Source organism: Panthera uncia (assembly GCF_023721935.1).
Source record: "Panthera uncia isolate 11264 chromosome C1 unlocalized genomic scaffold, Puncia_PCG_1.0 HiC_scaffold_4, whole genome shotgun sequence".
NCBI classification, from domain to species: domain Eukaryota; kingdom Metazoa; phylum Chordata; class Mammalia; order Carnivora; family Felidae; genus Panthera; species Panthera uncia.
In genome coordinates this window covers 47,860,635-47,879,669 of record NW_026057585.1, presented here as the reverse complement: position 1 = coordinate 47,879,669, position 19,035 = coordinate 47,860,635, and the positions used below count along the sequence as shown (strand labels likewise).

Below are 19,035 nucleotides of genomic sequence, written 5' to 3'. Positions count from 1 at the left end.
AGGCTCTGAACTATCAGCCCAGAGTCCCATGGGGGGCTCAAACTCACAAACTGTGAGATCATGACCTGAGGCGAAGTCAGACACTTAACCAACTGAGCCACCAAGCGCCCCTAAAATATAAAAATTTAAAGTAATAGGTCAAACTCCTACCAACCCAAATGAACACATGTTAACTACTTTTTGTGTTTGAGATCAATCTTTTTTTCAAAGAAATAAAACATTATAGATCAAATGGAAGTCTTTTATGTTCTCCCTCCTAGTCCTGTTCCTATCCCAGCACAATTTCAACTTTGAATTTGGTGTGCTTCTATTCCATATATTCCTATTTTAACTGCATGTATATATTTGTGGTGTATGAATTTTTATGCCTATTTTTTCACTCAATATGTCTGCAAGCTCTATCCATCAGCATACTTAAAAATATAGATAATTCACTTTCATTGTTGTGTACTATACCAACATATGATTTTATCATAATTTGGTATTCTGTTCCCTTAGGCTATTGTTTACTTAGATTCCAACCAACTTTTTAATATTATCAATTACTCTGCAACGATGTTTTTCTACAATAAGATTTTTCTATATTTCAGAGCATCCCAGTAGAATAGTTGCCTGAAAGCAGATATGAACATTTTTGAGACATTAGAAACATATTTGAAAATGTTTTCCTTAGAAGGCTATGCTGATTTGTAATCTTCAGAGCACTTTATGTGAGTGCTCAGCTCACACACCTTCACCAGCATTGAATACACTAAGCCATTCTTGAGTAAATTCATTCATTTTTAATGGAAACAACTAACTTTGATATGACATTAAGTACAGATATTCCTTGACTTCACATTGGTTCCACACAATTTTCAATGTTAAAATGATGCAGAAATGATACTCATTCCGTAGAAACCAGATTTCAAATTTTGAATTTTGATCATATCACTAGCAATATGTGCTGGGATGCTCTCTTGTGATGTGGGGCAGCAACAGTGAGCCACGGCTCCCAGGCAGCCAGAGGACCACAAAGGTAAACGGCCAATACATTTATAACCATTTTGTACCCACACAACCATTCCATTTCTTACTTCCCCTACAGTATTCAATAAATCACATGAGACATTTAACATTTTATTATAAAACAGGCTTTGTTAAATGGTTTTGCCCAACTGTAGGCTAATGTAAGTGTTCTGAGCATGAAAGCAGGATAGGCTAAGTTATGAAGCTCAATAGATTAGGTGTATTAAATGCATTTTTGACATATAATAGTTTCGATTTCTGATGGGTTTATCAGGATGTAACCCCATCACAAGTCTGGGAAGATCTATAGTGTTTTTAAAAAGGCAGTTTATGTGTAAGGTTGAGTGTAAGCCACATAGTTTCATTCCAAGAGCCACTTATAATTGTTGATTGATCATGAAATGCCATTGCATCATCTTCATGTTATGGCTTTTGTTTCAGCAAAGTCATGTATTGATCTACTAAATATATTTTCTCTCTGCTATTATTAGGAACTAGCTGAAATTTCTTCTGTGGCATATGTTATTATAACATCCAGTAATAAAAATATTATATATATTTTTTAATCCAGCATATGCTTTACTTTCTTTATTGGGTATCTGTGATCACCAGCATGCTTCATTATTTCAGGATTTCAGTTTTAAGTGGTAACATGATGTCATCTTTGGAGCTAGAAGACCTGAGGAACAATCCCAGCTATAGTTATGCAATCTTCATAAAAACATTCTCATTTTCCTCAGGAAATGATTATTGGATTCTTCATCCATAAAGTAGGACTATGATTATCTTATTATGTTATTAAATAAATTAAATGAAGACCTTTGAAATAAAGTAGAAATATAGATTGACATTAGATATCCTTTTCCAAGTAGTCATAGATGCCTCAGGTTCCCAGTAGAACCCAGTGTGAGAGATATTTTAAAGGTATAATTGGTCAGCTTTATCTGCCACTTTATCTGACACAGCCAAGGGACCAAGTTATACAGTGCATCAAAGCCTACCCAAAGTTTTAGAGACCATGCAAGGCCTTATGTTCCCACAGCATCCTCCCCTGCTACACACCAAGATTTCATACTACCCAAAGTTCCAGCTTCAGGTCTATCATTGCCTGGAACCACTTGAGAAATCTTAAACTCCTAACTCCTGCTCTCATTCCAATTTTTTATCCTCCTATTTCTCTCAATGCCTCATTTCTACTACATTCCTCACTGACCTCATTGGAAATCTGAAGTCTCTTGCTTCTTCTTTTATTTTTCTAGACTTTCAGCCCCCACATGGCCCCCCAAAAAGTTAAAATAATTATCATTGACAGGACTCTTTTGATTGCCCTTACCTTCCTCTTTGACTCCCCTCAAACTATGCCAGTGTGTACCATTCTCCCCAAGTGCTGTATGTGTACCAATTGCTTGACCCCTCCTGCTCAACAGGTTACTTTGCTCTCTACTTCATCAAGAAACTTTGAGACTTTCACACATGCCCTATTTCCACTTTCAGCCTTTCCTCAGTCAATCCCACCTACAACCACACCACCTTTACCATCTTCCCTGGAGTCTCAGTGAAAGAGATGTCCTACTTCTATTCAAGGCCAGCTTCTCCTCTTGTGTTATCAATTTCACTTATTTGCCACCTTTTAGAATTTACTTAATTAATTTTATACCATTTTATCTGTCTTTAATCTGCCTGTCTTTACTAGTATCTTCTTATCAGCTTTCTTTTCCCTTGACTTCTTCAATTTCTTCATAGACCCTCAATTTCTCTCTATCACTAAGGTTACCATTATACTACTATTTCCAAAATTAAGTGGACAGTTTCAGTCTCTTATTTCACTGGACATCTCTCCTGTAAATGGTACTTTTATTCACACTTCCTTATTCCTTAACACAACTCAATTCATTGGATTTTAGTAACCTCTTTCTCTCCTGGACTCTATGCCCTCTTGCCTTCTTTTGAGTTTGCTCTTCCTGTTTTCAGCTCTTGAGTGTTAATGTTACCCAAGGTTCTTCTCTCAGTCAGCTGTACCTCTGGTTTCCTCACATTCTTCCATAGGGAACTCATCCATATGTATCTATACTTGCTCAGACCTATTCCCCAACCTTCAGATTTTAATAGTTAACTGATTCCTGGACATCTCCACCAGTATCTCACAGTAACCTAAATCTAATCATAGTCAAAATTTATTTCAGAGGAGAGAGTTAAGATGGCAGAGTAGTGGGGGGACCCTGGGCTTGCCTTGTCCCTTGAACACAAGTAGATTAACATCAAATCACTTTGCACACCTAGGGAATTGATTTGAGGATTAAGAGAAAAATCTGCAAAATTAGAGAGATAAAATATGGTGGTTATGAGGTACAGAGATGTGAATTGGGGGGGGGGGGGGTGGGGGGATGCTGTGGTGCCACAGAAGGGAGGGAGCCCTGTCCATGGACAGAGAAAAGAGAGAAGAAAAGGGAAGAGGAGAGAGAGCCATGCATTGGGTTCATACAAGAAAAACATCTTTCCAAAACCATTGATTAAGGAATCAAGAGGAACTGATTATCGCAAGTCTTTGCAAACAATGGAGTTCAAATTCCGAGGTTTTTTAAAATTTATTTTTAATGTTTATCTATTTTTGAGAGAGAGAGAGAGAGAGAGAGAGAGAGACAAAGCAAATGGGGAAGGGCAGAGAGAGAGGGAGATACAGAATCCAAAGCAGGCTCCAGGCTCTGAGCTGTCAGCACAGGGTGCAGTGCAGGGCTTGAACCCACTAACCATGAGATCATGACCTGAGCCGAAATTGGTCACCCAAACCACTGAGCCACTCAGGCACCCCTAAATTCTGAGGTTTTCAAAGTCCACGTCATTCACCAGAGTCAAGCCAGGTGGGCAGCAGTACTCCTGGAAAGGAGGGCAGAGGCCAGGGAGCAGACAGCATGGTGTAGGGATCCACTAGGTCACACTGGGAGAGAATACCCCCCTTCCTGGAGTACATTTGGAAGAGGATATATTGCTTCTCTAAAGACAAAAGACCCAGTGGGCACCATTGAGCAGACATTCAGCAGCAAGGGACAGAAGCACGTGCAGAGGGCAGATAATCTGTTTGAAGCTTTTCATTGTGATTCACCATAAACTCCACGCACCTGTGTAGCCCCGCGACTGCTTTTCTGGGACAAAATGGCACCAGATACAGCAAAGTGAAGCTCTCCTCTAGAGGAGAGGAGCAGGTCTGCACCATGCCACATTCTTTAATATTTAGAGTTTTGAATCCCAGCTGCACACCAGAGATAAAGCACACGAGAACTGTGGCACTGGGCATGCCAATAGCCAAGGCAGATGGTGAGGGCTGGGATCTGACAGAAGCCTGGGACACAAGAGGGAGAGATTGTTTGCTTTTTTGGATGGGCTTCCCGACCAGTGACAGTCATGAGCTTCCATCTCCAGGGATAAGAGAGCAGGGTGACACCATCCACCAGCAGGGTGGGACTTCAGTGAGCAACACAGTGCCTCCAGTAGAGACTGAAGCCACGTACACCAAACCCTGCTCCCCTGTGTTCTGCAGAGACATCTTTGCTAGGGCAGGTCTGATTGTGAGCCTCTCCCCTAGAGGACCAGCACAGGTCTCCCCACCCCACGCCATTCACCAAGTCTACTGATTATAGAGTATTCCAAAGCATCAGCTTCGGTTCTGGTGAAATAGTACCAGGCACTTTTTTTTCTTTTTCTTTTTCTTCTTTTTCTTCTTCTTTGGAATCAGGCTTATAGTTTTTTGTTTGTTTGTTCATTGCCTTTTCTCTTTTTTTGGATCAGTCTTCTTTTTTAACTTTATTTTCCTTTAGAACCAGGCTTACAGTTTTTTTTATTAAATTCTTTGTTTTAGTTCCTTTTCCTTTTCTCTTTCTAAGATCAGGCTTTTTTCTTTTTTTTATTTTATTCTTTATAATTTTTAATCAGGCATATTGTAACAAACAAATAAAAGCACACCTCGTTAAAAGTCCAAACACTCCACACTGCAAGCAAGGAGGAGCTTTGCAGAGGACTGGCCTGTGGGAAAGAGCAGCCAAAACAACAGCAGAGTGCATACAGCATACACCAGAAACACTTCCTGAAGTAACAGGCCCTGGACAGTGTATGACACCTTCTTAACATAGCAGTACTCTCAAGAGCAGGAAATATAACAAGCTTTCATAACATGTAAAAGACAGAAACCTAGACAAAATGAAAAGACAGAGGAATTCTCCCCAAAATAAAATCAAGAAGAAATCATAGCCAGGGATTTACTCAAAAGAGATATAATCAATACATCTGAACAAGAATTTAGAACAGCAATCATAAGAATACTAGCTGGGCTTGAAAACAGCATAGAAGACATCAGAGAAAACTTGCTGCAGAGATAAAAGACCTAAAAACTAGGCAGGCTGAAATAAAAAATGCCATAACTGAGATGCAAAACTGACTAGTTTTAATCACAATGAAGATGGAAGAATCAGAGGAGCTAATAAGTGATATAGAAGACAAAATTATGGAAAATAATGAAGCTGAAAAGAAGAGGGAAATAAAACTATTAGATCATGAATATAAACTTACAGAACTCTCTGATTCCATTAAGTGCAATAATATCCATATTATAGGAGTCCCAGAAGAAGAGCAAGAAAAAGGGGCAGAAGGTTTACTTCAATAAAATATAGCTGAGAAAGTCCCTAATATGGGGAAGGAAACAGGCATCCAAGTTCAAGAGGCACAGAGAACTCACCTCAAAATAAAAAATTAAAAAAACCAAACAGGTCAACATCAAGACATATCATAGTGAAACTTGAGAAATACAAAGATAAAGAGATAATTATGAAAGAAGTTAAGGACAAAAGGTCCTTAATCTACAAGGGTTGACACATAGGGTTAGCAGCAGACCTGTCCACAGAAACTTGGCAGGCATGATACATTTAATGTACTAAATGGGAAAAATATGCAGTGAAGAATACTTTATCCAGCAAGGCTGTCATTAAGAATAGAAAGAGAGATAGAGTTTCCAAGACAAGCAAAAACTAAAGTAATTCATGAACACTAAACCAGCTCTGCAAAAAATATTAAAGGTCATCCTTTGAGAGGGAAAGAGAGACCCAAAGCAACAAAGACTAAAAGGGAACAGAGACAATCTACAGGAATAGTGACCTTACTGGCAATATAATGACACTCAATTCTTATCTATCAATAACAACTCTGAATACAAATGGACTAAATACTCTAATCAAAGGACAGGGTGTCAGAATTGATGAAAAAAAAACAAAACCTATTGATAGGCTGCTTACAAGAGATTCATTTTTTTTTAATGTTTATTTTCTTGATAGACATAGTGGGAGCAGGGGAGAGGCAGCGAGAGAGAGAGGGAGACACAGAATCCGAAGCAGGCTCCAGGCTCCCAGCTGTCAGCACAGAGCCCGTCATGGGGCTCGAATCCACAAACTATGAGATCATGAGCTGAAGTCAGATGCCCAACTAACTGAGCCACCCAGGCACCCCTAACAGATTCGTTTTAGACCCAAAGACACCTCCAGTTTGAAAGTGAGGACATGCTAATAGACATCAAAAGAAAGCTGGAGTAACCATATTTATATCAGACAAACTAGATTTTAAACAAAAGACTATAGTAGGAGATGAAGGAGAGCACTATATGATAATAAAGAAGTCTATTGAACAAGAAGATTTAGCGGTACCTGGGTGGCACAGTCAGTTAAGTATCCACTCTTGATTTTGGTTCAGGTCTCATGGTCACGAGATTGAACCCTGAATCAGGCTCCACACTGGACATAAAGCCTGCTTAAGATTTTCTCTCTCCCTCTTCCTTGGCTCCTTCCCTGCTTACACACTCTCACTCTCTCTCTCTCAAAAAAAAAAAAAAAAAAAAGGAGATCTAACACTATTAAGTATTTATGCCCCCAACTTGAAAAAGGCCAAAATGTGTAAATCAATTAATAACAAACTTGAAATTCATTGATAATACAATAGTAACAGGAGACTTTAACACCCCACTTACAACAATGGACAGATCATCTAAGCAGGAAATCAACAAGGAAACAATAGCTTTGAATGACATTCTGGACTGGATGGACTTAACAGATACATTCAGAACATTTTATCCTAAAGCAGTAGAATGCACATTCTTTTAAAGTGCACATGGAACATTCTCCAGAAGAGATCACATACTGTGTCACAAATCAGCCTTCAACCAGTACAAAAAGTTTGAGGTCATACCACACATATTATCAGACCACAATGCTATGAAACAAAGTCAACCACGAGAAAAAATGTGGAAAGACCACAAACACGTGGAGGTTAAAGAACATCCTACTAAAGAATGAATAGGTTAACCAGAAAAAGAAGAAATTAGGGGTGCCTGGGTGGCTCAGTCAGTTAAGCATACAACTCTTGATTTCAGCTCAGGTCATGATCTCATGATTCATGGGTTTGGGCCCCACTTTGGGCTCTGTGCTGACAAAACAAAGTCTGCTTGGATTCTCTCTCTCCCTCTCTTCTGCCCCTCCCTCCTCAATATAAATAAATAAACATTTAAAAGGAAATAAAGAAGAATTTACAAATACATGGAAGCAAATGAAAATGAAAACACCACAGTCCAAAACCTTTGGGATGCAGTAAAGGCAGTCGTAAGAGGGAAGTATGTAGCAATATAGGTAGGCATTTATTAAGAAGCAAGAAAAATCTCAAATACACAACCTAATTTTACACTTTTAGGAGTTGGAAAAGGATAGAAAATAAAACCTAAAATGAGCATAAAGGAATTAATAAAGATCAGAGCAGAAATAAATGATATAGAAATTTAAAAAAAAAACAGTAGAACAAATCAACAAAACTAGGAGTTGCTTCTTTGAAAGAATTAACAAAATTGATAAATCTTTAGCCAGACTTATCAAAAAAAAAGAGAAAGGATCCAAATAAATAAAATCAAGAATGAAAAAGGAGAGATTACAACCAGCACCACAGAAATATAAAGAAATATAAACAATTGTAAGAGACTATTATGAGCAATTAATTATATGCCAACAGATTGGGCATTCTGGAAAAAATTGATAAATTCCTAGAAACATGTAACCTACCAAAATTAAACAGGAAAAAATGGAAAATTTGAACAGACCCATAACCAGCAAAGAAATTGAATCAGTAATCAAAACTCTCCCAACAGACAAGAGTACAGGGCCAGATGGCTTCCCATGCCAGACATTTAAAGAAGAGTTGATACCTATTCTGAAACTGTCCAAGAAAATAGGAATGAGAGGAAAACTTCCAAACTCACTCTATGAGGCCAGAGTTACCTTAATTCCAAAACCAAAGACCCCACTAAAAAGGAGAATTATAGACCAATATCCCTGATGAACACCAATGCAAAAATTCTCAAAAAGATACTAGCAAATCGAATCCAACAGTACATTAAAAGAATTATTTGCCATGATCAAGTGGGATTTATTTCTGGGCTGCAAGGGTGGTTCAATATCTGCAAATCAATCAACATGATACATCACATTAATGAAAAAAGGATAAGAGCCTTATGATTCTTTCAATAGATGGAGATAAAGCATTTGACAAAATACAGCATCCTTTCTTGATACAAAAAAAAAAAAAATCAAGAAAGTAGGGCTAGAAGGAGCATACCTCAACATCACAAAGACCATATACAAAAGGCCCACAGCTAGTATCATCCTCAATGGGGAAAAAGACAGCTTTTCCCCTAAGGTCAGGAACGCAACAAGGATGTCCACTCTGACCACTGTTGTTCAGCATAGTACTGGAAGTCCTAGCCTCAGTAATCAAACAACAAAAATAAATTAAGGGCATCCAAACTGGCAAGGAAGTTAAACTTTCATTATTCATAGACGACATAGTTCTCTATGTTGTAAACCCAAAAGACTACAAAAAAAAAATTTGCTAAAACTGATACATGAATTCAGCAAAGTCTTAGGATATAAAATCAATGTACAGAAAGCTTTTTTTATTTTTATACACCAAGAATGAAGCCACAGAAAGAAAAATCAAGGAATCGATCCCATTTACAATTGCACCAAAAACCGTAAGATACCTAGGAATAAGCCTAACCAAAGAGGTAAAAGATCTGTACTCTGAAAACTATAGAACACTTATTAACAAAATTGAAGACACAAAGAAGTGAAAAAACATTCCATGCTCATGGATTGGAAGAGCAAATATTGTTAAAATGCCTATACTACCCAAAGCAATCTGCACATTCAGTGCAATCCCTATCAAAGTAACACCAGCAGTTTTCACAGAACTAGAGCCAACAATTCTAAAATTTGTATGGAACCAGAAAAGACCCCAAACAGCCAAAGTAATGTTGAAAAAGAAAAGCAAAGTGGGAGGCATCATAATTCTGGACTTCAAGCTGTATTACAAAGTTGTAATCATCAAGACAGTATGGTACTGGCACCAAAACAGACACATAGATCAATGAAACAGAATAGAGAACCCAGAAATGGACCCACAAATGTATGGTCAACTAATCTTCAACAAAGCAGGAAAGAATATCCAATGGAAAAAAAAGACAGTCTCTTCAACAAATGGTGTTGGGAAAACGGGACAGTTACATTCAGAAGAATGAACCTGGACCGTTTTCTTACACCATGCACAAAAATAAAGACAACATGGATGCAAGACCTAAATGTGAGACAGGAAGCCATCAGAATCCTAAAGGAGAACACCGGCAGCAACCTTTTTGACCTCAGCCACAACAACTTCTTACTAGACATGTCTCTGAAGGCAAGGGAAACAAAAGCAAAAATGAACTATTGAGACATCATCAAGTTAAAAACCTTCTGCACAGTGAAGGAAACAATCAACAAAACTAAAAGGCAATCTATGGAATGGGAGAAGATATTTGCAAATGACATGTCGGATAAAGGACTAGAATCCAAAATTTACAAAGAACTTATCAAATTTAACACCCTAAAGAGAATTAATCCAGTTAAGAAATGGGCAGAAGATAAGCAAACATTTCTCCGAAGAAAACATACCAAATGGCTAACAGACACATAAAAATCCTCAACATCACTCATCATCAGGGAAATACAAATCAAAACCACAATGAGATACCACCTTACACCTGTCAGAATGGCTAAAATCAACAATTCAGGAAACAACAGATGTTTGCAAGTTTGCACAGAAAAGGAGTGGAACCCTCTTACAATGTTGGTAGGAATGCAAACTGGTGCAGCCACTCTGGAAAATAGTATGGCAGTTCCTCAAAAAGTTAAAACTGGACCTACCCTACAACCCAGCAATTGCACCACTAGGTATTTCTCCAAAGGATACAAAAATTCTGACTCGAAGGGGGCACATGCACCCCATTGTTTATAGTAGCACTATCAACAACAACGAAAGTATGGAAAAAACCCAAATGTCCACAAACTGATGAATGAATAAAGAAGATGTAATGTGTATGTATATATATGCAATGAAGTAGACAGAGCTAGAGTGTATTATGCTAAGTGAAATAAGTCAGAGACAGACAAATACCATATGACTTCACTCAGTGGAATTTAGGAAACAAAACAGATGAACACAGGGGAATGGAATGAAAATAAAATGAGATAAAAACAGAGAGGGAGGCAAACTATAAGAGACTCTTAAATATAGAGAACAAACTGAGGGTTACCGGAGGGAAAATAAGTCAGGGGATGGGCTAAATGGGTGGTGGGCATTAAGCAGGGCACTTGTTATAATAAGCACTAGGTGTTGTACGTAAGTGATGAATCACTAAATTCTACTCTTGAAACCAATACTACACTATATGTTAACTAACTTTAACTTAAATAAAACCTTTGAGAAAAAAAACACTAAATTCAGTCTCTCTCATATGTTTCCAGCCCAATATTCTGCATCTCCATTGGTGGCAACTACCAGGTGCTGGGAAACTGGGGGACGTGTATGACCCTCACTCTCACCCCTATATTAAGTCACCAAATCCTATTGTTTTCATTGTCTAAGTGTTTTTTGAATTCAAATTCTTTATCTTTAGTCCTCATTATCTCTTTCGTAACTAGCCCTATTAAGATTTCCTGTTTTTGTTTTCTTTTCCTTTTTCCAACAGGATAGTTATATATATATATAACACCTATCTGCCACAATCACTTCCTATTAAAAATCTTTTAGTGATGTTCCTTCACCCATGTAATAAAGTTCTACCTCCCTAACAAAACATGAGACCTTCACAGACCCCACCCTCTTTTGTTAGCCTCATTTTCTGCTACTCACACTATTTCAAACTTAACACCCCAGTAAAGCAAAGCGCCTGTTGCCATTCATACATCATGCTATTTCTCATCTCTCTGCTTCTGGCTAAAATGTGCTTCCTCTTCTCTTCTCTTTACTGACCAACTCTTTCTCATCTGAGCTCCATGAATAGTTATGTGGCTTCCTCATTACAAGGGCATATAGGTTCCCCTTTCTTCATTTTCCCATAATGCCATGTATTTGCTTTTTGCATATTTGCTGCAGATATAGACCATGACTTTCTTGAGGACAGAGACCACACCGTGCGTTATGACTCTAGTGTAATGCCTAGAACTTAAGTGATGTTTAATAAGTACTTACTGAATGAAGGGATAACTGACTTATTGAAGTACTTTGTATCCATTCTTGTCATTCTTTTATATATATATATATATAAATATATATATATATATATATATATATATATATATATATATATGGTGTCACCATGTAGCAGGGACAGTAGTGTTCACCAAATAATTCATGAATTTCTCTTATATTTCTTAGGCTTTCTTAAACTTGAGGCCATAGAAATAGTCTAGATAATTAGGTATAATCAGAAGTGATATATGTCCCTTCTAGTCTGAGATCTTTAAGAGCAATGACTAGTTTTCTACACTGTCTTCTCTGCTTTGGCTCTTCTGGAAGTCTTGAGATGGTGGCAACCCATGACACTGGATGTAGTGAGAGTGGGAAGTAAGCCTGTGGTGTTAAACCACTGAGATTTTGGGATTAATTTGTTACCACTGCACAATAGAGTTTATCTTGAGTAATGTTCACCATTTGAAGTTTATAAATTAATCTCCGTCTTATCACATACATAAGGATGTATTGAAGTTTCCAGTATGCAACTCTTATCTCTTTTCATAAAGTCTGCATGGTGCCTGGGTGTAGGAAAATCTGCACCATATGACTGATGTTTTCCAACTGGCCTGACTATTCCTAGCCAGCCCTCTGCTTCAAAGTCTCTGCACATCAGAGTGTGCTTCCTATGACTTGATTTATGTTTTCCGTCCTTGCCCAGCTTATCATACAGTTGGAGTAGTTCACTGCCTGTTCACTATTGGTGTTAGTAAAAGTAGGAATATTTTCCTACACAAAAAAAAATCCCCCACACTTACTCACACATGACTCTGAGTCCACAGCTGAATGCCACTCTCTAACTTTAGATTTTGATCTTTGTTGTAAATGGAATTTCTCCAAGGAATAGTACCATGTTTAATTGCAATTGCAAGCTAAAGGTATCAGAGGCTCTTTCCAAACTAGTCCTAGCAGTTTCTGAAGCCCTTCTAATGTGTCAAAGATGTGTGTACATAACTCCTGCTTACCCACGATTACCAATATTCTCATCTTAACATGTATACAATTCCATTCTTTCACACTATTATTCTATAAAATACACTAGTTTTCCTAAGTAGGTCTCAAAGTTTACTGAACTATGGTTGTACTTTGTTTCAGTGATAATTTTTTTTTTCAGTTGAAAGAGACAAAACATCTGATTTCAGGTGTGGCTTAATTTTGGCCTAATATGATTCATCAGGATCCATCTTTTAACTGAAACAGCCTTCCCCTTTTCTTCACACCTGAAGCTCCCAGGGCTGTCCCCTTCCAGTTTCTAATCCAGCAGGGAAGAGCAAGTCTTTTCCCCTGAAGCCTCAGTGAAAGAAACATTGTTTCTCAACTGCTCTGAATGGATCATGTTCCCATCCTCCAAGCCAACCCTGTGGCCAGGTGAATACTATGCACCAATTAGCTTAGTCCTTCCTCACTTCCCTCCTGGAAGGAATCAACTTCAAGGGAAGCTGGTGGCCTGAATAGGATAATTTCTAGAGAGAAATCAGAAAAAGGTCATCACGAATAAAAAGATGATGATGGTAGCAATAGCAACCTCTAACCTTTCCATATAGTCTGCTGCCCATGAGGTACAATTTAGAGAATGCTTCAATTTGGGAATTGAAATTTCATTATGCACTATGTGTTACACCTTGATCATATTCTCTCTCTCCTTTCTCTGAACTTCTCTACATTATTCTTTTCTCCCATATGCTACCTTCTGTTTCTGCTATTTATATGCATTTGTCTGTTCAATTAGATCATCAGTTACTTCAAGACAGTAACTGAGTTTGAATAACTGTGGATCGTACACTGTGCCTTACCATAGTAGGCATCCCCACTGTTCAACCAATCAAAATTTGCTGAGTAAATGAAGAGATAAGAAATGAGTGGGTCTGATTCATACTATTATATATCTCAGTAATGCAATGCCTGGGACGGTGGGGGAGGGGGCAATTGTGTGTAAGGCTCTAACACATACTCATGGTAAAAACCTATTGTGTGTCGAGTACCATGGCAAGCAATGGGGATGTGAAGAATAGTGATTAAAAAATAAACATGGGAATGCAAGCTGGTGCAGCCACTCTGGAAAACAGATGGAGGTTCCTCAAAAAACTAAAAATAGAACTACCCTATGACCCAGAAATTGTACTACTAGGCATTTATCCATGGGATACAGGTGTGCTGTTTCGAAGGGACACATGCACCTCCATGTTTATAGCAGCACTAATCAACAATAGCCAAAGTATGGAAAGAGCCCAAATGTCCATCGATGGATGAATGGATAAAGAAGATGAGGTATATATATATATATACACACACACACACACACACACACACAATGGAGTATTACTCAACAATCACAAAGAATGAAATCTTGCCATTTGCAACTACATGGATGGAACTGAAGGGTATTATGCTAAGTGAAATTAGTCAGTCAAAGAAAGACAAAAATCATATGACTTCACTCATATGAGGACTTTAAGAGACAAAACAGATGAACATACGGGAAGGGAAACAAAAATAATATAAAAACAGGGAGGGGGACAAAACAGAAGAGACTCATAAATACGGAGAACAAACTGAGGGTTACTGGAGGGGTTGTGGGAGGCGGGATGGGCTAAATGGGTAAGGGGCACTAAGGAATCTACTCCCGAAATCATTGTTGCACTATATGCTAATTTGGATGTAAATTTTAAAAAATAAAATATAAAATTAAAAAAAACAAAAATAAAAATTAAAAAAACAATAAAGATGAAAAAAACAAACATTGCTCTGCTCTTCAAAAGCTTATATTTTAGTGAAGAAGACAGACACATTGAGTAATTAGAGTGTAATAAATGCTACAAAGGATCATTGTAGGGTGTTAAGAGAGAGTTATAGATTTTAATTTTTATTACCGTTGTTCTGATTGTTTCCAGATGAGTTCTAAGTTAGCTATACGAGGGACTCTCAGTTTTGATGAAAGTCTGTTAAACTTAGAACTTCTTAAAGGATTAACATTAGATTCCCAAATAAAGTTTCCAGGTTCAAGAAATTACACTTCTATTGTGCTAAGAAAAGACTAATTGTGTTGTCTTTCTCCCTACCTCTCTTCTAGCCTGAAGTTCTGGATCAAATACAAAATTTAAGGGAGTTATGGATGGATAATAATGCATTACAAGTGCTACCTGGGGTATGTAAGTTTTTATTATGCCACATTGTCTAACATCTGTACTATATATTAATGGTAATGAATAATAATCTTAATATATAAATATCAGTGTTTGCCTTTCACAATAAAACATTTGTTTGGTTGCCAAGTGTTTTTTCACTAGTTTGTTTGTTTATTTTTTGTATTTCACATACCTTTTGTAAATAGTATAGGTATACGAAATGTATGAAAGATTCTCTTGTTCTCTTAGGATTATATTTTTTATCTCTCCACATACCGATTTTTAAAACTGAGAAAGTTATATTGTTATATACTGAAAAAGAAAATGCTACATATAATACCAAGTCTTATTTTTGCAAAATCAAACTTATTCGTATAGGTAACTAGATAATAGTTTCTGCTTATGTTAGAGCTTTTCCACAAAATAAAAATCTTTCTCTCAGTTTGGGTGATTTCCATTAGAACCCATTTGAATTTTCGAAATGGTAAATGGCAAATTATCAGGTGTTAAAAATAGAAAGTTCAACTAGAGTCCATTTTTTTTTCTACTAACACACAGACAATCCAGTAATATCTCCTAAGTAGTAGGTTTACCAGTTAACTCATTGAGTTTGAGTATTTAGCCTTTCCCACTCAGTGAAATAGTGGCTTCCAGTAAAAACATTGCCTCTTGCCACTCATAACACAAGCAGTCAAATAAGCATGTACACACACACACACACACACACGCCAACCACAATTGGGCTGAGTAGCCAGGGCAGCTGGATTTATAATAACTCTTCAGCCACGGAGATTTTGATGTGTGTTCCCAAAGCCAATTTTATTCTTCTTTTGACTTGACATTAAAAATTCCTTAAAATAATTGCAAAAGCAACAAGAACAAGAAGTGTTTCTCTTTTGAACAAGCATGAGACCACATAAAAGAGAAAATCTGGCAAAAGATTAAGGAAAAAAATACTTTCTTCTCTTATCAAAAGAATACATTTATACTATCATCACAGACACAAAACAAAAAAGCATGCACATCTTTTATATATTGATTTATTCAAAAACCGTTTACAAATACACCTCTATGAACCAGAAACCATGCTAATGTTAGAGCTACAAAGATAATATATTCAATGACCTTGAGTACATTTGTTTGAGGAGCTCACACATAACAGGAGAGACAGATCTAGATTCCACTACATGTAGTAGAGCCCAATTTGTGCCATAGCCAAAGTATGTACAAATCCTGGGGCAACACAGGTAAGACACTCACCAATTCCCTGTGCAGAGATTGAGAAACCGGAATGTATGTCTAATCAGAAAAGTCTATACCCGCTTCTTCAATATATTTACTAATTCAAAAACACCTAGATAATGCCTAACTTATGATAAATGCTAGATGTTTTACAAATAGATACTCCTTGAGTCCTCATAATAAGCCTATGAAGTAGGGTTTCCTACTATCCCCATGTTACAGATGATAAACTGAAACAGAAAGAATAAGAAACTGGCCCAAGGTCACGGAGCCAGTAAATAGTGGAAGTGTAATTCAAACCAACACCAGGGGCTATTGTTCATTCTCAAACTCCAAAATCCTGCTGCTAGAGAATCAACAAAGGGCACAAATGAGAATTAGGTTCATCTTATTTTTCATAGTCATTACATTTCCAAAATCCAACCTTAGCAATCAATTCAGACCTCATATTGTTTAGTAAGCTTTTTATCTAAATAGAAAAGTAGTGTTGAAACCGTCTGTGAACAGATAAGTGTTGTGAGAATAGATTTTTCTTATATACTGCTTTACGTAGATTTCTCACTTTAGTACACTTGAGTTTTTATATTTTATTTTATTCCTTGTGGGAATACCCCCACCTCCCTGCCATAAAGAGGCATGGCTTTCTGAATGTCTGTGCTGGCAAATAGTTGTTATGCAAGGACCTAGAAACATGTGTCTTTGAGAGACTAATCTTGAATGCAGCCTTAAGCTAGCCCATCTATCAGTTTCACAGAATGATTAATCCTAAATATTTAGTGTTATAAGACCCAGGGAAAAAAGCAAGATCATCTTATTATTAGTTCATGTATCACTGTACATTAAAGTAACATACTTTTAAAATACTTTTGGAAGCCTGAGCTATCATTTTACTACTCCATTTTTCATAAATCAGAGAAGAAAGGAGATAATGATCAGAAGTTAGTCTTCTACATAGCTATCTTGTTCACTGTCACTCTAAGATCAATCAACCAAAATGTGACTAAACAATGCATTGAATCAGTATTTATTTTTAAACAAACTCCAGTATCTTCTTTTGTGATGGCTTTTACTTTTTTCATTTACTATCTACTGCTCACTTATAGAGCCCTCTGTATCGAGAGATGTTGGAGCAACATTCAATATCCCCAAGGATTCTGAGACATTAGACTTCAAAGGTCTTTATCACCGCAGGCTACAATTGCTTTTATAAGGTGTTTGAAAGTGAGGGTTTAGAAAGACTCAAAAATAAACACCAAAGCATTGTTTTGCTTCTAAAAATGTTTAGAAACTTCACACCAAAATATTGAGTTGTGCTGGAAATAACAATGAAGGGGGCTTCAAAGAGTAAAGAAATTTCCTCATGATGAAAGAACAAAAAAGAGCCCCCCCACACACACACACATCATTCCTTCCTTGCTCACCAGAAGAGAATAATGGTTATGGTATCATAATAGCTCCTTAGGGTGGGAATCTATAAGTAAAGTGACAGTATTTTTCCAAGTGACATATTTCCAGGTGTAGGGAGAATTCAGCCCTCTGGCTTCACTCACCCAAAGTACTCAGTTCCTAGCCTAGCAACTATTCATCTATTCCAAGACTTCGCACATTCTGTGCCTCCATGGGGCGTGAGGTCACAGACCTAGAGATATATGCTGGGTTACTTAGGGAGTTAGAGGTCAGTGACTGCTGATATAATCAATAGGCTTTGTGGTCTGTAATCTGAGAAAAGTGATTTGAATTTTAGCTCCACCCCTCATTAATGGGGTAACCTTGGAATGTTATTTGTAATAATTGCTGTCATGAATCATCCTCCTGGAATGAAGAACTTACTCTCTATTCCTGAAGCTTTTGGGAATACTGTTTGCAGCTTTCCACCTTCTTCAGGATTTGCTCCAGCTGAAAAGAACCTCCTTACCCAGGGTCACATCTCTAGTCTGGGAGACCTGCACCCAATGACCAGTGATAAAGGCCTGGCTCCTCATCCTTACTTAGACTCACCCTACTACTGCCAGGCAATCCAACTCAGTGACTCTTAAAGGGCCACCCAAGGAGTTCCTCAAGATTTCATTCCAGCTCAGCTGCTTCATCTGCCTAGCCGTGCCTCCTTTCTCCTCTCTGTCTTCCCACTGGTATTGATCCTAAGAGCACTCTCTCATAAACTTCTCCTTGTCTCTGCTTCCCATTGTGTGACATTAATTACTAAATTTCATTGTGCGTTGAAGTGCAGATTCTGATTCAGTAGGTCCAGAGTGCGTCTGAGATCTAAGACTGTATGTTCCTGACAGGCTTCCAGGTGGTACCAATGCTGCTGGTCTGCAAAACACATTGTGAGAAGCAAAGATATGAAGTATTAAATCAAATAATATAGCCAAAGTACTTGGCACAGTGCCAAGTGTGTGCTTGTGTGTGTAATAAGTTTATTTTTTTATTTATATTCTGTCAAATAAGTAGAGACAATATATTAAAATGGATACGGGTGGATTAAACAGACAGATGATCCACTGAACACAGTTATGTGTAGGGTATTTATTTGCAAAATATGCCCTGAAAGAAACTGAAAGTGAGGACTTTTATCTTGTCCTGACTCCTGTGCTCCATGTCCCAGCTAAGCGGTCCCTGTTACTCCTGTTCACAGTATGACTTTGTTCCTTCCCTGTCCTCAGCAACTAGTTACTAGTTTAATTATTCCACTTCTGATTTTTTTTTGAGCCCATCCCTTCTTCTTCCTCACTTCCGTTGCCTTAATTCAGGCCCTTATCTCCTCAGCTAAATTGTTTCTAGGGGCACTTGAGTGGCTCAGTTAAGTGTCCGACTTTGGCTCAGGTTATGATCTCATGGTTTGTGAGTTCAAGCCTGGCATCAGGCTGTCAATGAAGACTCTGCTTGGGATTCTCTCTCCCTCTCTGCCCTCCCCTGCTTGCACACTATCTCTCTCTGTCTCAAAATAAATAAACAAACTTAAAATAAAAACTGTTTCCAGATCCTTGTGATGGGTCTTTGCAACTCTCATCAAAGAATCTCTCCTTTGTAG

The 19,035-nt window shown here is 37.6% G+C and overlaps 1 protein-coding gene across 2 annotated transcripts in view; it reads left to right on the top strand.

Annotated features, from left to right (window-relative positions):
* The window catches only part of LRRC7 (leucine rich repeat containing 7), a 454,713-nt gene that overhangs the window by 279,840 nt on the left and 155,838 nt on the right, over positions 1-19,035 (top strand). For both annotated transcript variants that reach the window (XM_049617014.1, XM_049617013.1), the window contains exon 8: positions 14,708-14,782. In XM_049617014.1, the coding sequence (XP_049472971.1) occupies positions 14,708-14,782 (75 nt within the window). The remainder of the gene's footprint in view (positions 1-14,707; positions 14,783-19,035) is intronic.